This window comes from Trachemys scripta, chromosome 6 (genome assembly GCF_013100865.1).
Source record: "Trachemys scripta elegans isolate TJP31775 chromosome 6, CAS_Tse_1.0, whole genome shotgun sequence".
NCBI lineage: Eukaryota > Metazoa > Chordata > Testudines > Emydidae > Trachemys > Trachemys scripta.
The window spans coordinates 22,681,867-22,706,643 of record NC_048303.1 but is presented as its reverse complement, the minus strand read 5'-3'; the positions used below and the strand labels follow the sequence as shown (position 1 = coordinate 22,706,643).

Here is a 24,777-nt window from a genome sequence, read left to right as displayed (position 1 = left end):
TGAAAAGAAAAAATATAATTGGAGATGTACTGTATTTCTGGTTTAGATTGGGACTATACACTTTTCTTACTCAGCTGAGCAAAGTTGAGAAGAATGTTGATATATTGCCCTAATCGAATGAAGAACACATTTTTTGTTTCCTTTTATTAAAGAACACCCACTAGAAAGCTTTGCAATCATACACCACCAAATCATGCAGTTTTCTCTATGTTCTGCTTGGAACTGCATTTCTTTTGATGAATGGCAGATATATAAACTTTCATCAAATCTCTCTCACACACACACACTTACCCTCATACACCTAGTGTTAATTGTTAATTTGCTCTACTGTTGTCAGTAAAACAAGGTAATTGGGGTTTATATATGAAGCTGTTCTGCCTGTGAGGATCCAATGACTAGAAAAACACAGAATCTTCTGAAACCATTCCCTATCCCCTTTTTGGTAAGTGCTATGCAAAGTGACTCTGGCGTCATTCACTGCCCACCCCATTATGTTAATCTTTCTGGCTTTACATATCTCCTCCCAAAGACCAGCCTCTGCTAAGAACTCTACATTTAGCTGTCAGAGACAGTAACACAAGAGCGTACTCAGTAAATGCTTGCTTTACTTCATCTACAACATTTTGTGCCATGGAGCAATGTTCTTTGAATCTAGTGTAACTGCTTTAACAAGATGTTACTTTGAGTTTCTGCATTAGAAGCTCATCTCAACAGAAGAATGCAAAGCAGGAATTGTTAGTGTTTGGGCAGCTATTTGGAAAACATAGTTTCTATGCAGGATTTTAAACTACTGAAATTAGGCTTGGGTTTGGGGTTTTTTTATCTTCAAAAGAAGAGCTGTTAAGACTAAACCACAAGTCCAATAAACTGAAGCTGAAACTGTATTTTTTTTAACTGTAAGAACCATAAGTATGAGACACCAAGAAGTTCCTGCTAGTGAAGCAAATGTATTATATACAAGGATAGGACCTTCATGCACAGGTAACAATATTACAGTCAGCTCTGTGCATCACATGAAGGACAAACCTTGCCTCACCAAAAGAAGAGGATGTCCCAGTGATACTTGGACCGAGAACCAAGCTACTAGTACTCATGTGCAAAAACAAACCTTCAGCAATCAGTTCCACAGCTCGGGTAACAGCGAATTAAACCGCAGCGATGAATGCTACACAGGTACGTTTTGTATGACCTAATGTTTTGTATACTTGTGCTCCCACAGTAAATATATTTTTGGTGAATGGGATAGTTGTAGGCATAAAGACCAAACTCTGTTCCCTGTTATACGCATGCTGTCCCAGTAATATTAATGGGGTTGCAAAGGTGTAAATGAAGACCGAATTTGGTCTGAAATGCTTTTCATCCTAAACTCTTAAAATTATGATTCTACCAATGTAACCCTGCAAGGATCTGTGGTTTGTGCTTCCCGCTGAGTTAAAAAAGACTGCATGTTGAAGTGTTGCATTTTGAAATCCCAGAGGGGTCCCAGGTCTAGATTTTGCTATAAATTTAAATTCCAGTCCCTCTTTGTTCCTAAGGATGTTGAGTTCTGTGTCATTGAAACCTTTGCAGCTTTCAGAAAGGCCTGGCCTAGCACAGCTCGTGGAAGTGGCACTCGCTGCCATGGCTGTACTAAATGCTATGTCCTATGCTGAGCACTTTGGCAACGAGAGCGGGGCTGACTCATTTAGGCTCACCAAAGAGCCCCATAATTACACATGTGGACCGAAAAGAAAAAAAAAATCACGGCTTTTTGGAGGAGCAGGAAGAGGAACTATTTGAAAGTGATTTATCTGAAATTATTAACAGCAGCTCAAAAGGAGGAAGGACACTATCAAGAAAAAGTTTCTGGGTTATTGACCGATTTAAAAAAACCTGTGTGTGATAGTACAAACTATTGCTAAACCAAGAGCTGGTCTAGTGCACTGAGAACAGTGCTAGGAGTAAGGCACTTCTGAAGTCTAATCCTGGTTCTGCCACTGATTTAGTTTATAGTTCTGGGCAAATTACTTAGGCCCCAATCCAGCAAAACATTTAAGCAGATGCTTAATGTTAACTACAAGTAGTCCCATTTATTCACATGCTTAAAATTAAGTATGTACTTACTTGCTTTCCTGGATCAAAACATTACCTTCTCTATGTCTGTTTCTCCACACGTAAAATGAGGAAACTAATACTTAACTAGGATGCTGTAATGTTGAATATTTGTATTATGCTTTACAAATATTAAATGTATGCTAATTATTATGACCCTTCCTAAGATGACTACTGAATGGGCTGGAGTGTTAGGTTATATATAATAATAGTGAGCCTGGGGATGTCAGAGAGTCTTGAGTGTTTATTAAGCAATTCTTTGTTCTTGGCACAGTCTCACTGGTTTAGTGGCACAGTTACTGCTGGCATAGCAGCTCTGCTTAAATTACATTATTGTGATGTGACTTCCAAAAATACTTACAACACGCACTTGTTTGAAAGGAGGCCTAACGTTTTTTCACAGACTATAGTCTTTGAGGTTTTAAAAAGTCTTTGTTAAGCCCTATCCAATGCCCACATTGTGCTTGGAACTGTACTGGCCACTGCTGTGTACATAATGTATCTATATGCTGTGTTTGTAAACATCACAGGGAGCAGGCTTATAGCCAAGTTATTATGACCAGTGTGAACAAGGATATTTTTAGAAAAAATCCTTCATAGCTCCATGCTATAAAAGCACGCTATTGGCGTGGGATAATAAATAGCACCGTTTGGGTAACTCCCACTCCCCACAGAACAAACAGAGGGTGCTTGAGCCCTATAGCAACAGAAGTTGTGGCTAGTACAGTATTAATGCAAGGGGGTGAACATGACCTAACAAGTAATGGCCCAATCCTGCAAAGCCTTGGTCACATGATTGGCAGTAGTGGGATTATTCATGTGAGTATGAGCTATTTGTGTGATGAAGGATTTGCAGGCTCGGGCCCTAAAAACATAGGAAAGATATTATAAAAGAGCGATTCTAAAAAGCATTATTTGGCCCTAGTTAGCTGGACGTGCTCTGTCCTTTTCTTTTTCCTAAATACAACAGAAATGGAATCTAAGTTTCCCGAGCAGGCTTGAATCATTGTTGCTCTGAGTGGGGCTGTGTAACTCCCTATCTCATTCCCATCACAACTTTCCCCACAAGTTGTATCTATATCATGCTATTTGAAACGGAGGTTGACAATGTATATTTATTTGCCTTTTATATAGTGTCTTTCATCAGCACATTGTATGGTATACAGGAATCTCTTCCGTGAAATGTAGGGTACGTCTACACTGCAATAAAACACCCATGGTTGCCTCTGTCAACTGATTCTGACTTGTGGGCTTGGGCTGAGGAGCTATAAATTGCAGTATAGACGTTCAGGCTCAGGCTGAAGCCTGGGCTCTGGGCCTCTCCCCCCCTCACAGAGTCCTAGAGGTCAGGCACCAGCCTGAGCCTGAATGTCTGCACCGGAATTTTACAGGAATTGTACAGCCCTGTAGCCCGAGCAAGCCTGAGTCAGCCGACACGGGCCAGCTGTGGGTGTTTCATTGCAGTGTGGACTAGTGTAGTTTGGACTAGAGCTGGTTGAAGCCTGAAATTTGTGTTCTGCTGAAAATTCCAACACTTCAAAATTTTCTATCATCCCAATCTGAAACAAAAAGACAAAATTTTTCACAAAACAGAAATTCTGAAAAAAAGTTTCAATAAGGTTGAAGTGCTTCGTTTTGATTATCATTTTTACTTAAAAGTCAAATGATACAATTGAAACAAAGCACTTTGACCTTATGAAAACAAAGTGCTTTGACTTTGTTGAAACAAAATGTTTGTTTGCACGGAAAATAAATTCCTGCCAAATATTTAGATTTTGTCAAATCAGCATTTTTAATGGAAAACTGTTCTGTTGGAAAATTTTTGACCAGATCTACTGTGGACATCTCATTAAGACATCATTTAAAAATTGTGCACCACCAACAAAACTACCAAAAACACTTCCTGTTGCGCCTTTCAATGTCCTTGGATATCTGCTTTCCAAGCACTTGTCAGACCCACTTCTGCTTAGCTTGTGAAGTCTGACAGGACCACAGTTTGATGATGTGGTATGGATGGAAGATGGTCACTTCTAGGACTGCAGAGTCGAATTTACCTCCATGCTACTCCTCTAACCTGTTTTATATTTCAGGGTTTTGCTTTTTTGTGGCTGATAAAAGGAATACAGTAGATGTCGAGTATTTGAATTTTAATAAAGCATTTCTTTGTGTCACAAAATCTTAATAGAAAAATATATTTAAATTAGCTGGGAGAGAGCTGCTATCATATGGATTTAAATCTGGCTGTGTATAAAGTTGTAGGGGGACTATTTTAATTTTCCTGGGATGTGATCCTGTAGGGTTCACTTCTGAGGACTCTCAACTCCTTTTAAATTGAAGTCAATAGAGTCAAGGATATTAAGGCCAAGATTTTTAAACCTCTGAGTCTAAATTTAGGGTCCCAGGTCCATACTTAGGTCTCTAAATAACTGGTCTGATTTTCATAAGTTCTGAGCAACCAACAGTGACTTCATTGGGAGTTCCTGGATGCTCAGAACTTAAAAATCAGGCTTGTTATTCAGGAACATACATAGAAATTTAGGAGCCTAACTGTAGGCTACTATTTTTTGAAAGTCTTTGTCTAAAAGTCTTGCAGGAGGTTCTCTGCATTTTACAGATTTAAACTACTGTTTTTCCTGTATCTCTAATTTCATCCAGTGTAATGTTCCTCACTTGAGTTTTGGCAATGAAAACTAGGATTATGCGCTTCAAAGAGATCAGGAAGGGACCTGAGAGCTTGGCTGAAATCCTTGCTGCACACCCACTTGCCTGAGAGCTAACTATGATTTTATATTGTGATGTTTAATCAGATCTATAAAATGTAAACCACACTTCACCGGCATGTTTTGGCAAGTCCTGTTTTTAGCCATAAGGCTTCACTGATTTTTGGCTGCCATCTATCTATAGGAATGTAGACAGTTGTTTCTTTGTATCCAAAAGTAATGTGCTAAGAAGCAGTTTTAGAAATGAAACAAAATAAATTTATATAGAAAATCATCACATTGGTTTTGCACTAACGTGTGGTTTTTGGTCTGCTTCTGCAATTTATGCTTCTGAAGGGAGTTACGTTTTTTCTGATCATAGACAATAGTGAACTATGTTTTTATGTGGAATTTACAGAAGGATGGAAATATCAGTACACAACTTAACTCTGATGTGTGCTCTTCTGAGACAAATTTAGAGCCAAATCCTCAGCTAGTGTACAGTTAATGTAGTTCCTCTGACTTCACTGAAACTATTCTGATTTATAATAGATCAGAATCTGTCCTATATTTTAGACCATATTTGTTTTATTCTGTTCTTAGCGTTAATAGTTTTGAATATCGTGCATGACAATAATATTGTAATGCTTTTTAAATGTGATCAATTACTCTAAACCTTACAAATTTTAATGAATGGTAGGGCAAACCTATCTGTCTGTCTAGGTATGTCTCCTGTGAGTGTCCATCATTGTAATATCCAAGTACCTTTGAAGAGGTAATAACCAAAATCACAATAAGTGAGGAATATAATTTTCCTCTCTACTTCTCCCAAGACATTCACAAGATAGCTAAATAGTATATCACTTGAAATAATATGTCTGCAGAATATTAGCAATAAAACTTTGCAAAACATGCCACATATACTCTAATTTTATTTCTTGAATGTTGTTTCCTAGGAGCTAGAAAACTTAAAATCCCAAACCTGATTTACAGTAGCTGTACTTTTCATTCTGGTTTACGGTATTTCATCTAAGTGTTTGTGTTTTGGCTGCTTGTTTATGAGGGTTAGCAATCAAATTATTATCAATAAGTTTTGAAGTTTAGTAACATTTAGTTAAGGTGAATATAGTCACGTCTCCTGAATATTGACACTGTTTCTGTCTGCAAACTCAGCAAAACAGAAATATATTGACATCGAGAATAAAGTTATCTTCACAATCATAAGGTAGAGCTGAATGGTGAGGGCAATTGTGGGGATTCTATTTATTTTTAGAAAAAAGTATGTGAACAAGGCCATATTATACTGTACTTAACAGTATACTATGCAGATTGTACTGCAGCGCTGATAGGCCTAACGTGGTTCAGACAATTTTCTGGTTATAGTGTCTGTGGTTTGATGCTAAAAGTGGCAAACAAAAATGTCCCACTGCTATTAGCTTTTTGCGCTAGAGAACATTTAAACTAGTTCTGATTTTTTCCTCTAAGGATTCATCATACAGTTAAATAGTTTTTACATTAGCTCATGTAAGTGTTGCTGTATTAATTTCTGCAAATAATAATCAAATGTTAGTGAAAACATGATACAATATAAGTGAAGTGCAGAAGCCTGCTAATACTATACAACACTGTACCAAGAAATATAAGGGTAGAAATTATATTCAAAGACATTGATCTTCTCATTTAATAGTTTTTGTGTTTTAAAAAATGGTGCTTTCTACATTTCACTGAGCTCTTATAAAGACCAAAATTCTGAATGAGAAAGAATAAAAAAATCCAAAGAAGATGTCAGGCAGCAGGATTTCACTTACTTGTAAAGAGCCACATCACAAAATAGATACAACATAGGGGAAAGACTTCTAACAGTAGCAAGAGCTGTGGCAAATCTTGATGGATCCTTTGGCCATTTTAAGACCTCTCGATTTGTGAACTGGATGAAAGACAGCAGTGAAAATTTGAGATACTTACCTTACAACAGGTCAGTATCACAACATCAGCAAAACAGCCTGAAAAAGACTGGCCAGCTGTGTGGGGAAACTTTTAAAATACAGCTTTTTCCAGTTTTAGCCTAATTTTGAATATTTAATTCACTCTGTAAGGTATAGCCACAATCTAGCATTAATATTTACTTTCCTGGAAGATTAATAATTACTACTAACATTTTACTTTCTTCAAATTTCATTGGCTGGCTCCTGAATAATATTTGTCATGTAAACTATATTACAAAAGCTAGGTGTTGGTACATCCCTAGTAAAGTAGAGAGAGCCTAATTATTCTAAGTAATTTTTCCACTCTACTTCGTGCTGATTAGGCCTCAACAGGAGTATTGTGTCCAGTTCTGAATGCCATATTTCAGGAAAGATGTGGACAAATTGGAGAAAGTCCAGAGAAGAGCAACAAAGATTATTAAAGGTGTACAAAAATATGACCTATGAGGGAAGATTGAAGAAATTGGGTTTGTTTAGTCTGGAGAAGAGGGGACATGAAAACAGTTCTCAATTACATAAAAGGTTGCTACAAGGAGGAGAGAGAAAAAAATTTCTTTTAACCTGTGAGGATAGGACAAGAAGCAATGGGTTTAAATTGCAGCAAGGGATGTTTAGGTTGGACATTAGGAAAAACTGCCTAACTGTCAGGGTAGTTAAGCACTGGAATAAATTGCCTAGTGAGTTGTGGGATCCCTGACATTGGATATTTTTAAGAGCAGGCTAGACAAACACTTATCAGGGCTGGTCTAGATAATACTTAGTCCTGCCTTGAGTGCAGGGGACTGGATTAGAAGACCTCTTGAGGACCTTTTCAGTATGGATGCCAATTTTGGTTGGATGTATTCCTGGAGGTTTCTTCACATGACATAATCTTTAATTAAAGATTAATATTTAATTCCTGGAGTCTCCAGGCCAATCCTGGAGGGTTGCCATTGGCAACCCAATCTTCCAGACCTAAGATTCTATGTCAGAATTCACTAGTTTCTTGGTTTTCTAATTCACCCAGAATGGAACATTAGCAAGTGGGATGGAGTGGAATGGAACGCAGAACTCTGTATGAGAAAATCAATTATTTATTTCCTTAATATAAGAGAAACAAGATAGGTGAGGTAATATCTTTTACTGGACCAACTTCTGTTGGTGAAAGAGACAAACTTTTAAGCTTCACAGAGTTCTTCTTCAGTTTGAAAGTTTGTCTTTTTGACCAACAGAAGTCAGTCCAGTAAAAGATATTACCTCACTCACCTTGTCTGTCTAAAATCCTGGTTCCAACATGGCTATGACAGCACTCCTTAACATAAGGCAGCCAGCACTGATTTATAATTACAGTCAAAGTTGGCAAAGAAAATATAGATTTTGAACTACAAAAAACAGAGTCGACATTTTTAAATGCAGATGCCTACATTTAGGAATCTTAATTCATGTTAAAATTGGCCTCATTTTCAGAGTTGCTGTGCACTCACAGATGCTACTGAAGTCAGTGGAGGCTACTAGAGTACAACATGCAGGAGATACAGGCACTTCTGTTTAGGTGTATAAATATATATTTAGATACCTAACTTTAGGTATCCACGTTTGAAACTGTTGTTTTAAAAAATGTTTTCAAACACCTGCAAAAATGTGAGCCACAGAACACTGAAGGTAAAACAATTTTTTATATATTTTTAGATGCAAAAGAAAATGAATTAATTTTGCAGACTGCAAAGAGAAAACAATTTGTAACTGTTATCTTTTCTTCATGAACCCATCTCTCATCCTTTGTTTTTTAGGATTTTCTCATGCTTTGGGGTGTCTGAAGCCAGGGCACTGACAAGCAACCTTGGTCTTTGCTTCTGATCAAGAACTTGAGCTGGACTTAAGTTCAGGGCTCCCTCCAATCTGTCCTCCAAGGCCATGGATCATTTACCTGTCCTTAGGATAATATGCAACAGTAATCCCAAACCAGCCAAAAACTTCCTTAAATTAAAAACAAGGCAAAAAAAAAACCTACGTCAACTTTGGGAACACAGAAAATCAATAAAAATAAAAGTAAATCTTACAGTTTTGCACTGCAGGCTGAAATTACCACACACCTAGCTGGGTAAACAGACTTTTTCACATTACAGGTAGACTTAATGTAGGCAATTTTACATCCTGGATTCAGCTATATCCTTGCTTGTCTTTCTGCTTAATGCTTCCTGTGCTCACTCAGCATCCAGCAATCACGTTTTTCCAAGTTTGATCTCCTTTTCTCCCCCGAGCCAAATTTTAAAAACATGATCTTCATTTGTGCATGTGCAGTTGATAGAACCTATTACCTGCATGCAGAGGTGACAGTGCTTAAAAACACGTACAACAAGTGCAAGACCAGATTGAAGTCTGAAAATATAGTCTGTAATTAATTATAGTCTGTAATAGTCTGTATATACTGTAATTACAATATTATTATCCAACATTTCGCAGCATCTTCTTTTCATCATCCTATTTTGGATATTTTGTTTAAGGAAGTAAAAGCCACGGAGATTTTTTTGTAATGTGTCCTACATTTCCTTTTTAACATTTCAAGGCTTTCTAGATGTGGTGAATTAAATGACTGATTTAAAAAAGAATCATGAATAAGAATTTATATTGCACAATCCTTCATCAAAAGTGAGATTCTTTAAAAACTGCCATAGGGAAAAATACTCCTTGGAGACCCACACAGCCAGTCTCGGCTCTAATATTCCACCCTCATGTATGTGTACGGAACTCAAATGGCAGCTCAAATATTCTGCTTTCCCCTATATGTGCATAACTCAGAGCTCACATAGGGAAGAGCAGAGGGATAGTGCTGGGAGCCATGATCTGAGCAGATGGAAGAGAACAGAATATTGTGGCTAGGATCCATGCTCCACAAACATAGGGAAGAGCAAGTTTTAGACCAGAAATCTGAATCCCTCACATGTAAGGGAGAGCAGAATATCAGATCCAGGTTTCAATTCCTCACATGTTAAGCAGGATATTGGAACCAAGATTGGCCATGCAGATGATTCACATGGGATCATTCTACAATTCTCAAGGCATGAGACATTAGGCCAGGTCCTTTCTAATTCAGCAGCTTCAAGGGATTTGTAGAAAGGGAAAAGGAGTCCAATCTGTGGGGATTATTTATGGGCAGGCACTCCTTCTCTTGGCTGAGAGTGGTGGATTATTCCTGTCCTAGCATTCAGAGGCAACTCCTTTGGCAAGCTTCTGCGGTCACTTTTTTCCAGCAGCTTCCTTCACCCAAAAGTAGTTGAACTGCTCAGGACTGGAGCAACCTGGTTTTATCCAGTCTCTCACCAGACTGTGTCTGTCTGTGTGTCCTCCTCCCTGTAATGAGGAGGCGGGGCTGCCCAATCCTACCCCTCCCCTTTCTTGGCCCTGACTCATTGTCTGTGTGTATGTCCGTGGCTTCTGCTCCTGCTAATGACAAAGGGCCACCTCTTCCTTGGGACACTGTGCCAGTCACTGTGCCTGTTCGTATGCCCCCTGCTGATGCTAAAGAAACAAAGAAGCTGTCCCTCTCCTCCCTCTCCCTTTCCCAGCATGCAGCAGCACTGACAGTGTCAACCCTCTTCAGCAATGCAAAAATTGAGCCAAGACAGTTAGAATTAACGTAGTCATTTTTGTGTGCAAATTCCCCAGTGTTACTGGCCTTACAGCACTGATTAGTTAGGTCTGCATCACTCATTCCTAGTAGACGTCTGTACAAGATTTTTATTTAAACATGCTAAAAATTTAAAAAGTTTATTATAATTTGATACATAGGATTTTTTTTTTTATAAAGATTACTAATGGGTTCATTCCAGGAAAATGCTGAGTGGCCTGAACACCCACAATACCCACACTACTGGGCATACACAGGGTTTTCCCCTGATTTTGGTAGCAGCAGCATAGATCCCTGAAAATGACATGACTTGATCCAGGTGGTATCAGTAACCTCTGATTAAATGCTCTGAGAAGAGCTCTTTCCTCAGGCACAAGTGGAGTTAATGATGATTCTATTTTCTAAAACAGAATACACCTATGAATGTCTAACGAGCACCATTATATCCTAGCTCCACAATTTTCTGCCATAAACCAACCAATTGTAAATCTTTCCTCAGTAATTCCCAGTTTAGAACCATATCAGAGGGGTAGCCGTGTTAGCCTGGGTCTGTAAAAAGCAACAGAGGGTCCTGTGGCACCTTTAAGACTAACAAATGTATTGGAGCATAAGCTTTCGTGAGTGAATGCCCACTTCATCGGATGCATGTACATGCTTATGCTCCAATACATTTGTTAGTCTTAAAGGTGCCACAGGACCAGGGCCGTCTCCACCATTTCTGCCGCCCCAAGCCAAAAAAAAAAAGAAAAACCCGCGATCGCGATCGGCGGTGGCAATTGGCGGGGGAAAAAAAAAAAAAGCCGCGATCGGCGGCAGCAGTTCAGCGGCAGGTCCTTCGCTCCTAGAGGGAGTGTGGGACCTGCCCCGAATTGCCGCAGGTGCCACCCCTCTCTCTTGGCCGCCCCAAGCACCTGCTTGTTAAGCTGGTGCCTGGAGCCGGCCCTGCACAGGACTCTCTGTTGCTTTTTACAGTTTAGAACTGTTATTGAAAAAAAAAATTAATAGTGTTCTGGCAAAGGGTTTCCTGCAGTCTTCTAGCTCCAGCCAGGCTGACTCAGTGATAGCTGATGTGGAATCAACGGGTTCCTTTTTCACTCCACTTCTTTCTTTGCTAATGCAATATGCTCCAGGCTTTAAAATGGTAAATGTATCTTTAAAATATTGTGCTGGATTTTACATTTTAAGAGGTAACTTGAAGGTGTCCTTTAGTATTTAAGCTTGAACCTTAATAAATGGGGGAGGGGAGAGAGAAAAATATTTGTATTTAATAAATGAATATCGCAATGAACTGTTATTGTTTATATCAGTGGTTATCACTGTGACACTTTTGTATTTTTGTCTGATTTTGTAAGTAAGTAGTTTTTAAGTGAGGTGAAACTTGCAAGACAAATCAGATGCCTGAAAGGGATACAGTCGTCTGGAAAGGTTGAGAGCCACTGGTTTATATGTACTATTCCCCCCTCTGCTGGATAGAATTGGAATTGCTCCTCTAAGTGCTGCAGCACATGTCCTTTGCTGCTATCAGCTAACAGAGATTTTCCTTTAGTTGAAGTTGTGGGGGATTGTGCTTGTGGAGCCAAAGCTCTCTTCCTGCTCTCACTGTGAAAGTCTGTGGTGGACAATATAGTGACAACCATGACGTCCTTGGTGATCACAGATGTGTTACATTTCATTGCCAGAAATACTGATGTGGCTAAATTCAGCCCTTGTGTAAGCAGGAGTAAAAAGAGTAAGGACTGCAAGATGGGCCACAATATTTGTAAATTACTTTGAAAATTTAAAAAATAACCATAGTAACACTCCATATTAATTATTATAATTATTACCTTATTTCTAAACTACTACCAGTTCACTCCAGTGATAAATAATCAGTTTCATGTTTTTGCACCTGGTTTCTGTGAGCAATACTTATTTACATGGGTAATTTAACAGTTGTTCAGATATATTATTACTAAGTGTTAAGCTCTAATGCAGGGGTGGCCAAACTTACTGACCCTCCAGGCCACATAGGACAATCTTCAGAAGCTCAAGAGTCAGGGAGCGGCTGGCTGGGGCTCGGGGCTTCAGTCCCACAGGAGGCACCTGCCGGGACTCAAGGCTTTAGCCCTGCAGGGAGGGGGGTTTCAGGTCTTTAGCCCTATGGGAGGTGCCTGCTTGGGGCGTCAGCCCCACTCCCGCTGAAGTCCTGAGCCCCAGCAGGCATGCCCTGAGGGGCTGAAGCCCTGAGTCCCTTTTCCACTGGGCAGAAGTGATGCGTGGGGGGAGGCATGTGGGGTCACGTTCCCTCCTGATTTTTGCCAGGGTTTTCTAGCCTTGCTTGGTCACACAGTGCAGTTTGGTCCCCCACTGCAGTGCACTGCAGCTGCTGGAGCCAGCATGCTGGGAGCTGCAGCTATGGGGAGAGGCAGCAGCTATCCCTGCAGCCTCTCCCCAAGAAGCTAAAGGGAGGGGGGGGGCACAATTTAAAGGTTCATCTCCAACAGCTTAAGTCATGCCCTCCCAGGCACACACACCCTCTTACTCTCAGTACCCCCTCCCTGCAGCACCCAGGTGTTCGTTCTGTGTGGAGAGGCCGGGGCAAACAGATAGGAGCTGCCGGGAGGGGCTGCTGCTCTCAGCAGGCACCAGTTGTCTCTGGCAGAAGCCCACACTGTAGAGGGCAGAAACCCTGAGCTTCCTGCCCCTCCAGTCTGGTAGGTAGAGAATGGGGTGGAGCGTGGGGAGCTTGAACTGTAAAAGAGCTGCATGCAGCTCACGAGCTGTGGTTTGGCCACCCCGTTCTAATGGAAGGCTTATTATACCATTAGCAACTGATTGTGCAATTAGAACAGTTTGACCACCAGTGGGAATGCAAACCAAGATAAAGATGTCACTCTTATGTTTGCAGACCTGTGGGGGGTGGGGAGGGAAGAGATATTTTAATGTGTTGATCCTGTGAGAAATCCCTGTTATAAAAATCACATCTTTGTGAGGTATATTCAGCCATCTCAGTGTTTTTAAAATGGTGTGTGGCAAGTAGGGTGATCGGATGTCCCGATTTTATAGGGATAGTCCTGATATGTGGGGCTTTGTCTTATATAGGTGCCTGTTACACCCACCACCACCACTCCTTGTCCCAATTTTCCACATTTGCTATCTGGTCACCCCTGTTGCAAGACACCAAATGACCAGAGTGGGCCAAATTTTGCTTCTTCCTTTGCAATTACATTGGTCCATTCATTACTGAAAGGGTTTTTTTTTCAGTCTGCTTGCTGCACAGGAGTTGTATAAAGGCCTGAGCCTTACTCGAGTAATTGATCCCAGGCAAGTCACGTGTGAAAGGGGTTGCAGAACTGGGGTCTTTAGTCCACTGGTTGAAATAGCTAGAAAATGGGGGGATGAAAATGGGCATCTATTAAGAGCAACTCAAATCAGCTTGTCCCCACTGCACATACCCTTCTTACTGGAAAGGGAAGAGGAAAGGTCCTGAACCAGGAAATGACCAGGTTCTATTTGAAAACAGTGGCTGCATAGCTAGCCTGGCGCTGCAGAGAAGCAGCCCCAGGAACTGTGTACAGAGCCACATGCAGAACAGACTGTGACTGCCAGATATCACACTGGATGCAGCTGTGTGTGGGACTTATGCGGGGGAACAGCAGCAATTGGGCAGGGAGCCAGTGCAGAGGGGCCCCAATCAGAGACACACTGCTAACTGATCCTCGCCTGGAAACCTGTAAGCCCCTATTTGCTTGAATAGAGACTGGACTGGAGAGGGCATCCCAGGCACTAGGCCTGAAGAGCCCCAACTCTCCATTGGGCTGCCCCACTTTGAACTGTAACTTTTTAAGCCTCTGTACCTAGGGTGTTTGCACCCTTTCCCTTTCGGGCCAGCCCTGGAACATTACCTTTCACTGGGGCTAATGCCTACGAAGTCTAGCTGCTGAAGCACATACAGTATTTGCCTCCAAGTAACTGACATGTTACTGGCACCTTAGGGGCTTGATGTACTCCAGCACTGATCAGCCCCCATAATTACAGAATGCATAAGAATGGACAATAAAAATGTGGTGGTGATGCCACGTAGGGTTGCCAACTTTCTAATTACACAAAGCCAAACACCCTTGCCCTGCCCCTTCTCTGAGGCCCTCCCCCAACCTCACTCACTTTTGCCAGGCTGGGGCAGGGGTTTGGGGTCGGGGTGGGGGTGCGGGCTCCATCCGGGTGGTGCTTACCTCAGGCAGCTCCTGGTTGGTGGCGCAGCAAGGCTAATGCAGGCTCCCTGCCTGCCCTGGCTCCATGCTGCTCCCGGAATCGGCCACCATGTCCAGCCCCTATGTGGAGGCTTGGCCAAGCGGCTTTGCATGGTGAGCACTGCCCACCCTCACAGGTGCCACTCCCACTGGCCATGGTTCACGCCTCTGCGCCTAGGGGCTGGACATGCTGGCCACTTCGGGGAGCTACACAGAGTCAGGGCAAGCAGGGCCTACCTTAGCCCTGCTTTGCCGCTGACCGGCGCCGCCAGGGTCCCTTTTCAACCGGGCATTCCTGTTGAAAACTGGATGCATGGCAACTCTAGTGCCATGTGTGACATGCCCCCACCTCCTCTGTGCCCTCTTGGGGGTGATTTGCATGCTGAGGGGGGAAAAGAGGAAGCAGTGCCTGTGCACCCCTTAGTACAAGGACTGCAATTGTCCCAAACACTTGTGGGAAGTTTCAAGGGTGGAGTAAACCCTCCCCACTACAACTCCTAGGTTATAGCCAGGAACAGTTTGGCTCTAAACTAGACAAACACTGAACACGAAGATAACAAACAAAAGAAACTGTTAGGAAAAGGGGGGACAATGGTTAAAGCAAATAAAAATAATGTGATTTATATTAGGTAGAGTGTCTCATTCAAATCATTCTTAAAAACTGACTTCTGAAGATAACAAAAATTGAGTATTTCCACTTAAAAACAAACAACAACCCCCCTGTGCTTTTAAACCATCAAGAATGATATATATCTTAACTCAGTGACTATGCATGCTCATTTCTGTAACTCATGTACTTTTTCCTCCTTCTCCTTCCTAGTGATTTTAAATCCTCATATGTCTGTCATGGTCATCATTTTAGTTCCAATAAGGCAAACACTTACACACATGCTTAACTTTACTCACATGAGTAGTCACATTGAAGTCAGGGCCTTCAATTGTAAGCTCTTCAGAGCAGGGATGTGTTTTCTGTGTATTTTCTATGAAGCACATAGCTGTCACTGCAAATACTAATCAATAATAATGTAGAAAATCTTATAAACTTGAATCTTTTAAATTAGAGACAGATAGCACAGGAAGTGGGGTTTATGGGGGGACTTGAATGAGAGCAGGGATCTTTGGCAGAGAGGAATAGAGATGACTTTCCAACTATACAGAAGAGTACCAAAAAAGAGGTGAGAGTGGGAGGAAGGAAAGGATGGTGAGAGGAGTAGGCAGGATGAAGAGCTAGATTCAAAGCCACCGAGGTCAGTGGAAGTATTTCATTGACTTCAGTGGGCTTTGGATCTGGTCCATAATGATGAAAGATAGGAAATAGGAGAGATGTTGTAGGCTGGGGCAAACCAGCACCTAGTCTTGAAAGTTATGACAAGGAGTTTGAATTTTATGTGGGACGAGATCCTGAGCCAGTGGAGAGACTCAAGGAGGGAGAGGTGTGACCTGGCCAAAGTGGTTGCAGGGGAGCATTTTTTAGCTACTGAATGCTGGATGAAATTAAGAGATGTTTTAAACGGGCTCAGCTACTACAGGGATGGCCTAGTTGGTCTGATCCTGCACCCACTAAAGTCAAAGCAACAACCCCATTAACTTCAGTGTGTAATATCAAGCCTTATATGAGAAGGTGGGGTGTAATGAGGTACTGTTTTCCAAGGACTAAGCAAAAACTGAGTAAGGACATTAGAATTTGGCCCAAAACAATATCTGTTTAATCTATCTAGCATTCTTATTGAAATTGAGGGAATTTTGGGTGTGCTTGGAAATAGACTCAAGCCCATAGTCTGTAAAGTATTTTGGGATCCTGCTGGATGAAAAGCATTATTTTTGGTCTAAAAGAAGTTTAAAAATATGGGGCCGAATCCTGCAGCCATAACTAGGCACAAGTCACAGTAGGCTTAATGGGAGTTTTGCTTGAGTAAGGACTGCAGGACCAAGCCCTGTATTTTTAGAAGATGATAAATACTTTGATTTAAAATTTTCAGTGGATCCCAGTTTAATTTTAAATGCTGCATTACGATAAATAGTTTAATTCACATGTTCTAAAAGTGACCTCTTTCCTTTTCCAGAGACGTCAGTTATTGCTCAGCCCATATTTGTTTTTGAAAAGAAAGAACGACCTTTCAAGGTAACACTTAAGCTTCTTCCTTTTGCTTTGGTCATAAAGCAGCCAGAAAATCAGGAAATAAAGGGCCTGATCGTGGAGCCTGGACTTCACGAGGGGGAAGCGTTTCACAGCCCGGGTGCCAGCTTAAGCCCAAACATCTACACTGCAATTTTATAGCCCCGCAGCCTAAGTCCCACAAGCCTGGGTCGGGTGACACTGCAGTGTAGACATACCCATTGACACATTTTGTTTTGTTTTTCTCCAGAGGCCTGCAGAAGACCTGGTTTGCAAGGCTGAAAATGGTAATAATTGCATAATTAAAACCCTTTATAATAAACTTGCTATAAAGGGTGTATTACTAAATGGAGTATTTGTAAGTGCTGAGTCCATTGCATGCATTAGTAGTGATTCGAATTTCACTTTGTATGTAACAAGTCAATTTGTTGTGGGTGGATTAAGACTATATATAGGGTACAGAGTCGCCACTTTTGTCCTCCTTTGTCACACACACACCCCGATCCAAATTTCAGCTCCCCTGCAGCACTCACACAAGTGTTAGATTTTGAATGATCTCTTCACTTCCTTCAGGTCTTGTTATAACGTGACCCCATACATGGAAGTGTACTGTGAATCCAGAGTCCTGTTACAGCCGTCTCTTTAAAATCAGCTGAGTGCCATACAGCCTGCTGCATAGTGAAAAAAGGCCTGATCCAAAGCCCAGTGAAGTCAGTGGGAGTGGAATTGATCTCAATGGGCATTGGATCAGGCCTTTAATGAGGTATCAAGAGCCCGTTCCATGAGTAGATTCTGCTAGAGCCCTGCAACCTGACCCAAACCCAATGGGGTCCAACTACAAGTATCGGATTTGGGTCAGGTTGCATCTAAAAACAGCCCCAAACCTCTCAGGTCATGTTGGGTCTAGTCATCTCTGAGCACCTCCTCCTGTCCATGAGGTCAGCACAGTGGCTGCTGCCTCTCACTCTGCAGCATATACAGCACAGCAAGTCAGCAGTGGCCAGCAGAATGAGGCATGCAGCCCCTACTGCATTGACCCCACGGGCAGGCGGCAGCTGGAGATGATTTGCAGGCAAGGGATGTGGGGAGTGGGAAGCCCCCAGCAGGCCGAGCCCCAAGGACGAGGTAGTCACACTGACTCAGATTCGGGGGAAGTGTTGGGTTGAGTTGCATCTAAAAATGACTTAATACTCTTGGGTTAGTTTGGGTTGTCTGTACTCAGGTCCGGGCCAGGCTTTAATTTTAGACCTTTAATATTAGAATTCTGTACTGCAATAATTTACTGAAATCTGTTGGAAAGTTTGATTTTACAGTACATGATATGTTATGTGTCTCTTAGATTTCATTGGTTGTTCCAGGAAACGGGCAAGGTCTTCATCTTTTACTTTCCAAACGTCCGACTCGCAGTTCTATATGGGTATGTCATTTAGCTCAATTTGGTTATAATTGTAATTATGTTTTATAAATTGATAAGCTAGAAAAAATATTTTCCTCATTATTCAGATACACATTTTGGTTAGAATAATTCCAAGTCAGCAAAACTTTTAAACTTCAAAGTTAGTCTGCAAGTAATTCTCAGTGAGGAACTTGCTCCTTCCTACGACTGAAAAAATATTGGTTTTAAATTAACAGAGGGACCCCGGTTCATATGTGAGTTATTTCCACATAAGGCAGTGGAAGGTCCATGTGTTTCAATTATGAGTTTCCCTGGAATCTTTTGACTAGGTCAAGGGAAGGCAGGATTTCCTACTCTGTGGAAGATGTTCACTGTTCAACCCCATAAGCCCAGGGGGACCCATGGAATTGAGAAGCCATGCTGACAAGGGCTTTCCCCTCCAACTAGTTATCATCTGACTTGGAAACCCCTTCAAGGCGGTGGGGTTATTTCCACAATATTGAGGGAACACACACACAAGTCACTGCAGACCACTATGTACTGAGCATGTGCAGTAGAAATTCTATTTTAAAGTGTGTCGTTATTGTAATGATGGGGCCATATGCTTTCCTCAAAATTTGGGCCTTAATGTAGGTAAATAATATTTTGTTTCAAATAAACGGGCCGTTGATAAACTTAACCCATTTAGTTAAAAGGGTAAAATTAACCTAACTTTATCTACCCTTAAAATCACATCTAGATCATTCCTACATCTACTTAGACCTGAACTGCGCCATACAAAAAAAAAAGACTGGTAGTCCCAGACTTTTGCTATAATAACCCCCTTAGGCTGTACCTGTACTATATTTTTCCTACCTTTGTGTTCAGTATCATTGGTGGTAGCAACAATAGGAGTACCAGTGTAGACTAACCTCTTGGCACTTGAACCACCATGACATCTAGCCCTAATCTGAGAATGTCTAGATCAGGGGTCAGCAACCGTTCAGAAGTGGTGTGCCGAGTCTTCATTTATTCACTCTAATTTAAGGTTTCGCGTGCCAGTAATACATTTTAACATTTTTAGAAGATCTCTTTCTATAAGACTATAATCTATAACTAAACTATTGTTGTATGTAAAGTAAATAAGGTTTTTAAAAATGTTTAAGAAGCTTCATTTAAAATTAAATTAAAATGCAGAGCCCCTGGAGCGGTGGGCCAGGACCCAGGCAGTGTGAGTGCCACTGAAAATCAGCTTGCGTGCCGCCTTCGGCACGCGTGCCATAGGTTGCCTATCCCTGGGCTAGATGATGGCATGGTCAAAAATGCTGGCAGCTGGCAGCACTTTCTCTATGCTGAAACTGCACTAGTGCTAGCAATGGTTGGAAATTCAAAGTCTACGCTACAAAGCCTTAATAGTTGCCCGATACAGGTAGATTCTGCTCATCCATGACAAATACATTTTGCTAACATGAAAAATCCATATTGAGGTACTGTGCTTTGAACAAAGGATAATTTCAGTCTCTTATGTTTTCAGATACTGCACTCTCTCAGAAAAGAGTGAGATCATCTTCCTGTACCATCCTTCCGACCTTTCCTCCATCACAGCCAGGTAATTAAAAATATTATTCAGTAAATATTCACTTAAACCAAAAATCAGTAAAATAAAATAAAACTGCTATTTCTGTGGGACTGAGCTAACTGGGCTGGGCCAAGTCAGTATGTGAATGAGAGAAAGGAACTTCACGATGTTCAACAAGCCGTGTTGGTGATTCAGTAGATGGCACTAATTTCTCAGTCAATGTCGCACTAATATCTCCTGGTGTTAGGGAATACTTTGCGCATGAGAGAGCTGCTGTTTGGATGGGATCCAAGCAGCCTATGCCATATGCTGCACTGGGTTGTGCAGAGTCTATTCACTGTTGCAACTCAGATGTTTTTGAGATTTACAAAGGCTTGTAGCAAGTAGGTGGAAGGTTATATTAACCTATAAAATATTATGTCAAATATTATGGACAGTAAACACAGACTGGAGTTGAAGAAATGGTGTGAGCTAGATATGTTTGGACTAAAACAGTGATTCGCATATTCAGTGACGCCATTTTCCATACTGGGAACACTCTCCGTTCTAGCCAAGATTTAGCAGGGATCACTCTCCCATTTATCCATAAGGGAAGTGCAGGGTGGTCACAAACCATGACACCCACATTGAAAACCTTTGGATTAAAAAAATTGTTGATTAGGAGTTTCCAAATAATCTGGTAAGGGTACAAAATTGATATAGCAACAAACTAGAATCATCTTGGAATGGAATGGAGGAGTTCATATATGGATTCTGAGACATGTAATTTTATAACACGCTATTGATGGGACAAGGCTGAACATTTCTGGGTAGCATTTGGAAACCATATAAAAGCAGCAGCAGCAGCAGCAGTGCCACACACTGACCATCATTAGTTATCATGAGGGTCATCACTACCAGCACATGCTAGATCTCCAGAATTTCCATCGTACTCCTGGGTCTCTTTTGCTGATCTGAAAGGATATTCTGACTGGATGACATTATCATGCCCGTGAGCTGTAAAGCTATAGAAGGACAGTTGTGTGGTTAAAGTAGTGGCTGACACCTAGGATATCTGGATTCAATTCGTGGCTCTGTCTTAGAGTTCCTGGGGAAGTCATTCTCACTGTGCCTAGGTTTCCCCTTCCATAAAATGGGGATAATATTTTCCTTCCTCAAAGAGGTGGTGTGAAATAAACGCATTAATGTTTGTGAGATGCTCAGATGCTGCAGTGATGGGGGCTACAGAAATGCAGATAAACAATTAAGCACTGTGGATAAACACTTCTTTTGCAGTAAAGAATAACATATTCATGACCTCAGCTCTTCTCCAAAGAAACCATGACATCACAAGAACAGAAAAAGGTAACTATTGTTAATATTGTAATATTTATTAGTCGTTGATCCACAGTGTGCTCAACACTGTACAGAGCAGGTAAAACGTAGACAGTCGCTGGCCCAGCCAGCTTACTCTCTACAGCTGATATTCACCTCCTGTGCAGAAGGCCTGTATTATAAGCCTGTAAACCACTTAATTCCACTTAAAGCCCTATTTTGAAAACTTAAGTGGTTCATGGGCCATGTTCAGGCCACTGCTCAGGAATGAATATCATCCCAAGTATACATTTCCGATACATAATGTTAACAAGGACTGAACTCTGCTTCCAGTGAAGTCAAGGCAAAACTCCTGTCGACTTCCATGGGTGCAGAATCAAGCTTCATATAATCAGAAGATGGATTTATCACAATCAGTGCAGATTTGTTTTATTAAATATTACATCACTCCTTTATTTGGCAGGGTTTTTAGAAGGGACTTCGAACAGGAAAGGGTGGCAGATATTAACAATAACACTTACATACAATTAATTTAAAATTCCACAGCATATCTACATTATGAGTCAGAAAAAGCAAGACACAAATGTGGTGTTTAAATGTGAAGGAAAGGTTGCATATATTAACCTTTTATTTTGTATTTTGTAAGGACCCTTGTCACAAATTCAGCAGTGGACAGTCATAAGACCTGCCATTTTACAGCCACCACAGTCTCAGATATGTGAGGAAAGAAGGCAGATGTGCACTGAAAATACACTGGCATCTTCCAAAACTAAAGAGAAAGCAAATATTCAGGTAAAAATGTAACTTCAATGTCAACTATACATGTCTGGGGGTTTTTCCATCGGCCTGAGCTCTAATAATATTTCACTGAAATTAAGTATTTTACAGAGAACTCTTCAATATTAATTTAATTCTGTTCCCATTGAAGTCAACAGGAGTTTTGCTTTTGACTTCGGTGGAGCAATTGTACCAATACTGAGCACTTTGGAAAATCCAGCCCTTGCTAAACTGCCCATACGGTTGCTTGATGAGTGTGCAGCCGCTGTAAACTTGTAAATCAATCTGAATTTGGGATAGAGGGTTGGGAAAACATTACTTTCTAAGAATTTTTTAAAAAATCTGGTTAGGAATTGCACTGGCTTGCTTCACACAATAAACATGGGCCTGTCTCTGCAAACCACCACATGAATGATCTTAACTCATGAAAGTGGACCCATCATGCATAGGCTTACTCTTGTCAGAAATACTTTCTCAAGTGCATTTGGCTTTGCAGGGCCTAATTTCCGGTAAAACTATTTATAGTGCAAGATGAGCCAAAATTAATTTTTTCCAACATTTCCATTGATCATATTAATCGTTTCCAGTTATCTGAAGAGAGCTCTTATTGCCCAGCAGAAAACTCAGCAAGTTCCGAGACAACAGTGAGGCCATCTATCTCCATGCATCTTTCTAGCCCTAAAACAATAGGGTAAGTTAGTCAAAGCGTTGTGGGTTTTTTTCTGTGTATCTAAAGAATAGCATGTGTTTGGTTTTGTCCTCTGGCTTGTTGCTCTACATGTGTCTGTGTAGCTGTTAGCTGAAAAAAATGGACACATCAGCCAAAAAGGAAAAGAAGGCTTATAGGCAGATTATAACTTGAACTATATGCCTATGCAGGGGAGTAAGAACTTCCCCTTACACCTCTGCATGAGTTACCTGGACTTTAAGGGTATGTCTACCCTGTAGTATAAGCCCAGGCTTAGTGGGATTCAAGTCAGGGTTGGAGAACCCAGGGCTTGAGTGTCTTCACTGATTTTTAACCCTACCTTAAGAATTTTCTAACCTGGGCTTGAACTTGGGGCTCTGGCATCCACAATGCATCATATAGACCCAACTCAAACCATCCATATCCCAGACTCCCTACTGCCCTCCTGAAATGTGGCCACTCTAGCCCGTTGTCCATGGTGCACTGTGGGAAAACCTTACTGCCCACCCTGCATGTTATAGGAAGGTTGAACAGCCCACTGACACAGCCAGATGAGCAACATGGAGGAGACCCGTTTTCAAGAAGTTGTCTGGCTTGCACTTTCACTCTTGAGACGGGAAACGGGCAGAGCTTCCATGAGGCACTGGTGGACATTTTGGCAATTTTTTCTGAGCCACCAAAAGCACGAGATGGACCAGGAGGAAGAGGTGACCCATTTCCCCATGAATGGACCTATGAAAGCAACGGGTTGCTGAACACTCAGCCAGAAAGTACACCTACCACAGCTGGAGCTAGATGCACACAGGCAACAGCAATCAGGGATGCTCTGTGCTCCTATGTTATGGACTTCCATAGCCCCATGGAAGAGGGGGAATAGTACCTTTATGAATCTGCTTGTGGGAGTTAAGGGGCTAATTGATTTGGGGGTTCAGTGCTTGGGGAAGGGTGGGGACTTGATTGTCATGCAATGTACTTGTGAATGACATGCTGAATTATGAATTGGGGATAGAGTGGGGGATGATTCACAGTATGGATTCACATCAGGAAGTTATTGATGTGTGACTTGTTGTACCTAACTGTATAGAGGAATAGCATGTGTGTAGTAATTCCTAGTTTTTCCTGATCATGTGTTTAGCTTTGTTATTTCAAATCATGATTGTATGATGAGATGCAGTATAGCAATAAACTTTCCTGATGACATAAAAGGCTTTATTTATAAATGTGTTAAAACACTGCAACGGTCACCCATTGCCATTAAAACACCGAAACAGTTACAAAAGAACATTTCCAAAACAAACAAACGAAGTGTATGAACCAGTGCAAACACAACAGAATCACTCTACCACTGCATGTCCCCTGGCCTCCATTCTCCTTTCTCTTCTTTCCTTGTTTTCTGTGCACTTGGTGCTGAGCGGAGATACCAACAGGAGAGGGGGCAAGATGGAGAGCTGCCAGGTGTTTAGTTGCCCTGCCCAGCTCCACAGACTGTTGAGTGATTATAGAGCAGCAAACTTAAAGGCATGGCAATTTAATGTTATTTTTAAGAAACAGGAATGGCCCTAGCAAAAATCTGTGCCTTTCTGGTAAAAATACACTTTAAAGGTGTTCTTTACTATTTGTATTTCCCAGTCGCCATGTTGAGTTCCACATGGTGGCGGGGAGTGGGGATGCCAAGGCACTGGGATACAATCCACCAATATTGGATACATGCTGCTAGCTGGGGAATCTCATAACTTTTGCATTAGTTCTTAGAGTGGAAATCCCTCTGATTCTGTAGCAATACATTTTAATTTGGAGGCAGAAACTTTCCAGGCTCAGGGGCGGCTTCTGTCCCTTCCATGTCTGCTGCAGGCTTGGCAGTGAGCTGTTCCATGGGGGGAACAAAAAACAGGTCCTCTGAGTATGGACCCAGAATTTGCTGCTGATCCTGTTCTAAAGCATGATCTGGGACTGGTTTCTGCAAGAGAATTACTTCATGGTCCTCACTTGATGCCTGCTGTGGCTCCCATCAGTCCCCATGCTGGATTCTGAGGCCAGCAGGCACCATTCTGGCTGACCAGGTCATCATGCACTACGGTTGGTTCTGTATTGGGTGCAGTGCCCAGCACCCAGTCAAACTCCTCATAAAATGGGCACAATGTTGGCGAGTTGTCTGAGGTGCAGTTCTGGTCCCTGGTCCTCTGGTACTCACTTTTGAGTAACCTAATCTACTCCCCACATTGGTCAGTGATCCAGTAAATTTGCAAAGCTTCCAGCTTGTTCACTATCTTCTGGTATGCATGATCATTACTGGTATTTTTACTGAAGGTCACAGTTT

The 24,777-nt window shown here is 41.5% G+C and overlaps 1 protein-coding gene across 4 annotated transcripts in view; it reads left to right on the top strand.

Annotated features, from left to right (window-relative positions):
* Positions 1 to 536: 536 nt before the first annotated feature.
* The window catches only part of RANBP3L (RAN binding protein 3 like), a 48,559-nt gene continuing 24,318 nt past the window's right edge, over positions 537 to 24,777 (top strand). For 2 of the 4 annotated variants that reach the window (XM_034774248.1, XM_034774249.1), the window contains exons 1-8: positions 537 to 1,173; positions 16,675 to 16,733; positions 16,978 to 17,014; positions 18,067 to 18,144; positions 19,637 to 19,711; positions 20,957 to 21,025; positions 21,642 to 21,787; positions 22,360 to 22,463. In XM_034774248.1, the coding sequence (XP_034630139.1) occupies positions 912 to 1,173; positions 16,675 to 16,733; positions 16,978 to 17,014; positions 18,067 to 18,144; positions 19,637 to 19,711; positions 20,957 to 21,025; positions 21,642 to 21,787; positions 22,360 to 22,463 (830 nt within the window). In that variant the 5' untranslated portion in view covers positions 537 to 911. The remainder of the gene's footprint in view (positions 1,174 to 16,674; positions 16,734 to 16,977; positions 17,015 to 18,066; positions 18,145 to 19,636; positions 19,712 to 20,956; positions 21,026 to 21,641; positions 21,788 to 22,359; positions 22,464 to 24,777) is intronic. The other 2 variants (XM_034774251.1, XM_034774250.1) reach the window with 2 other exon arrangements.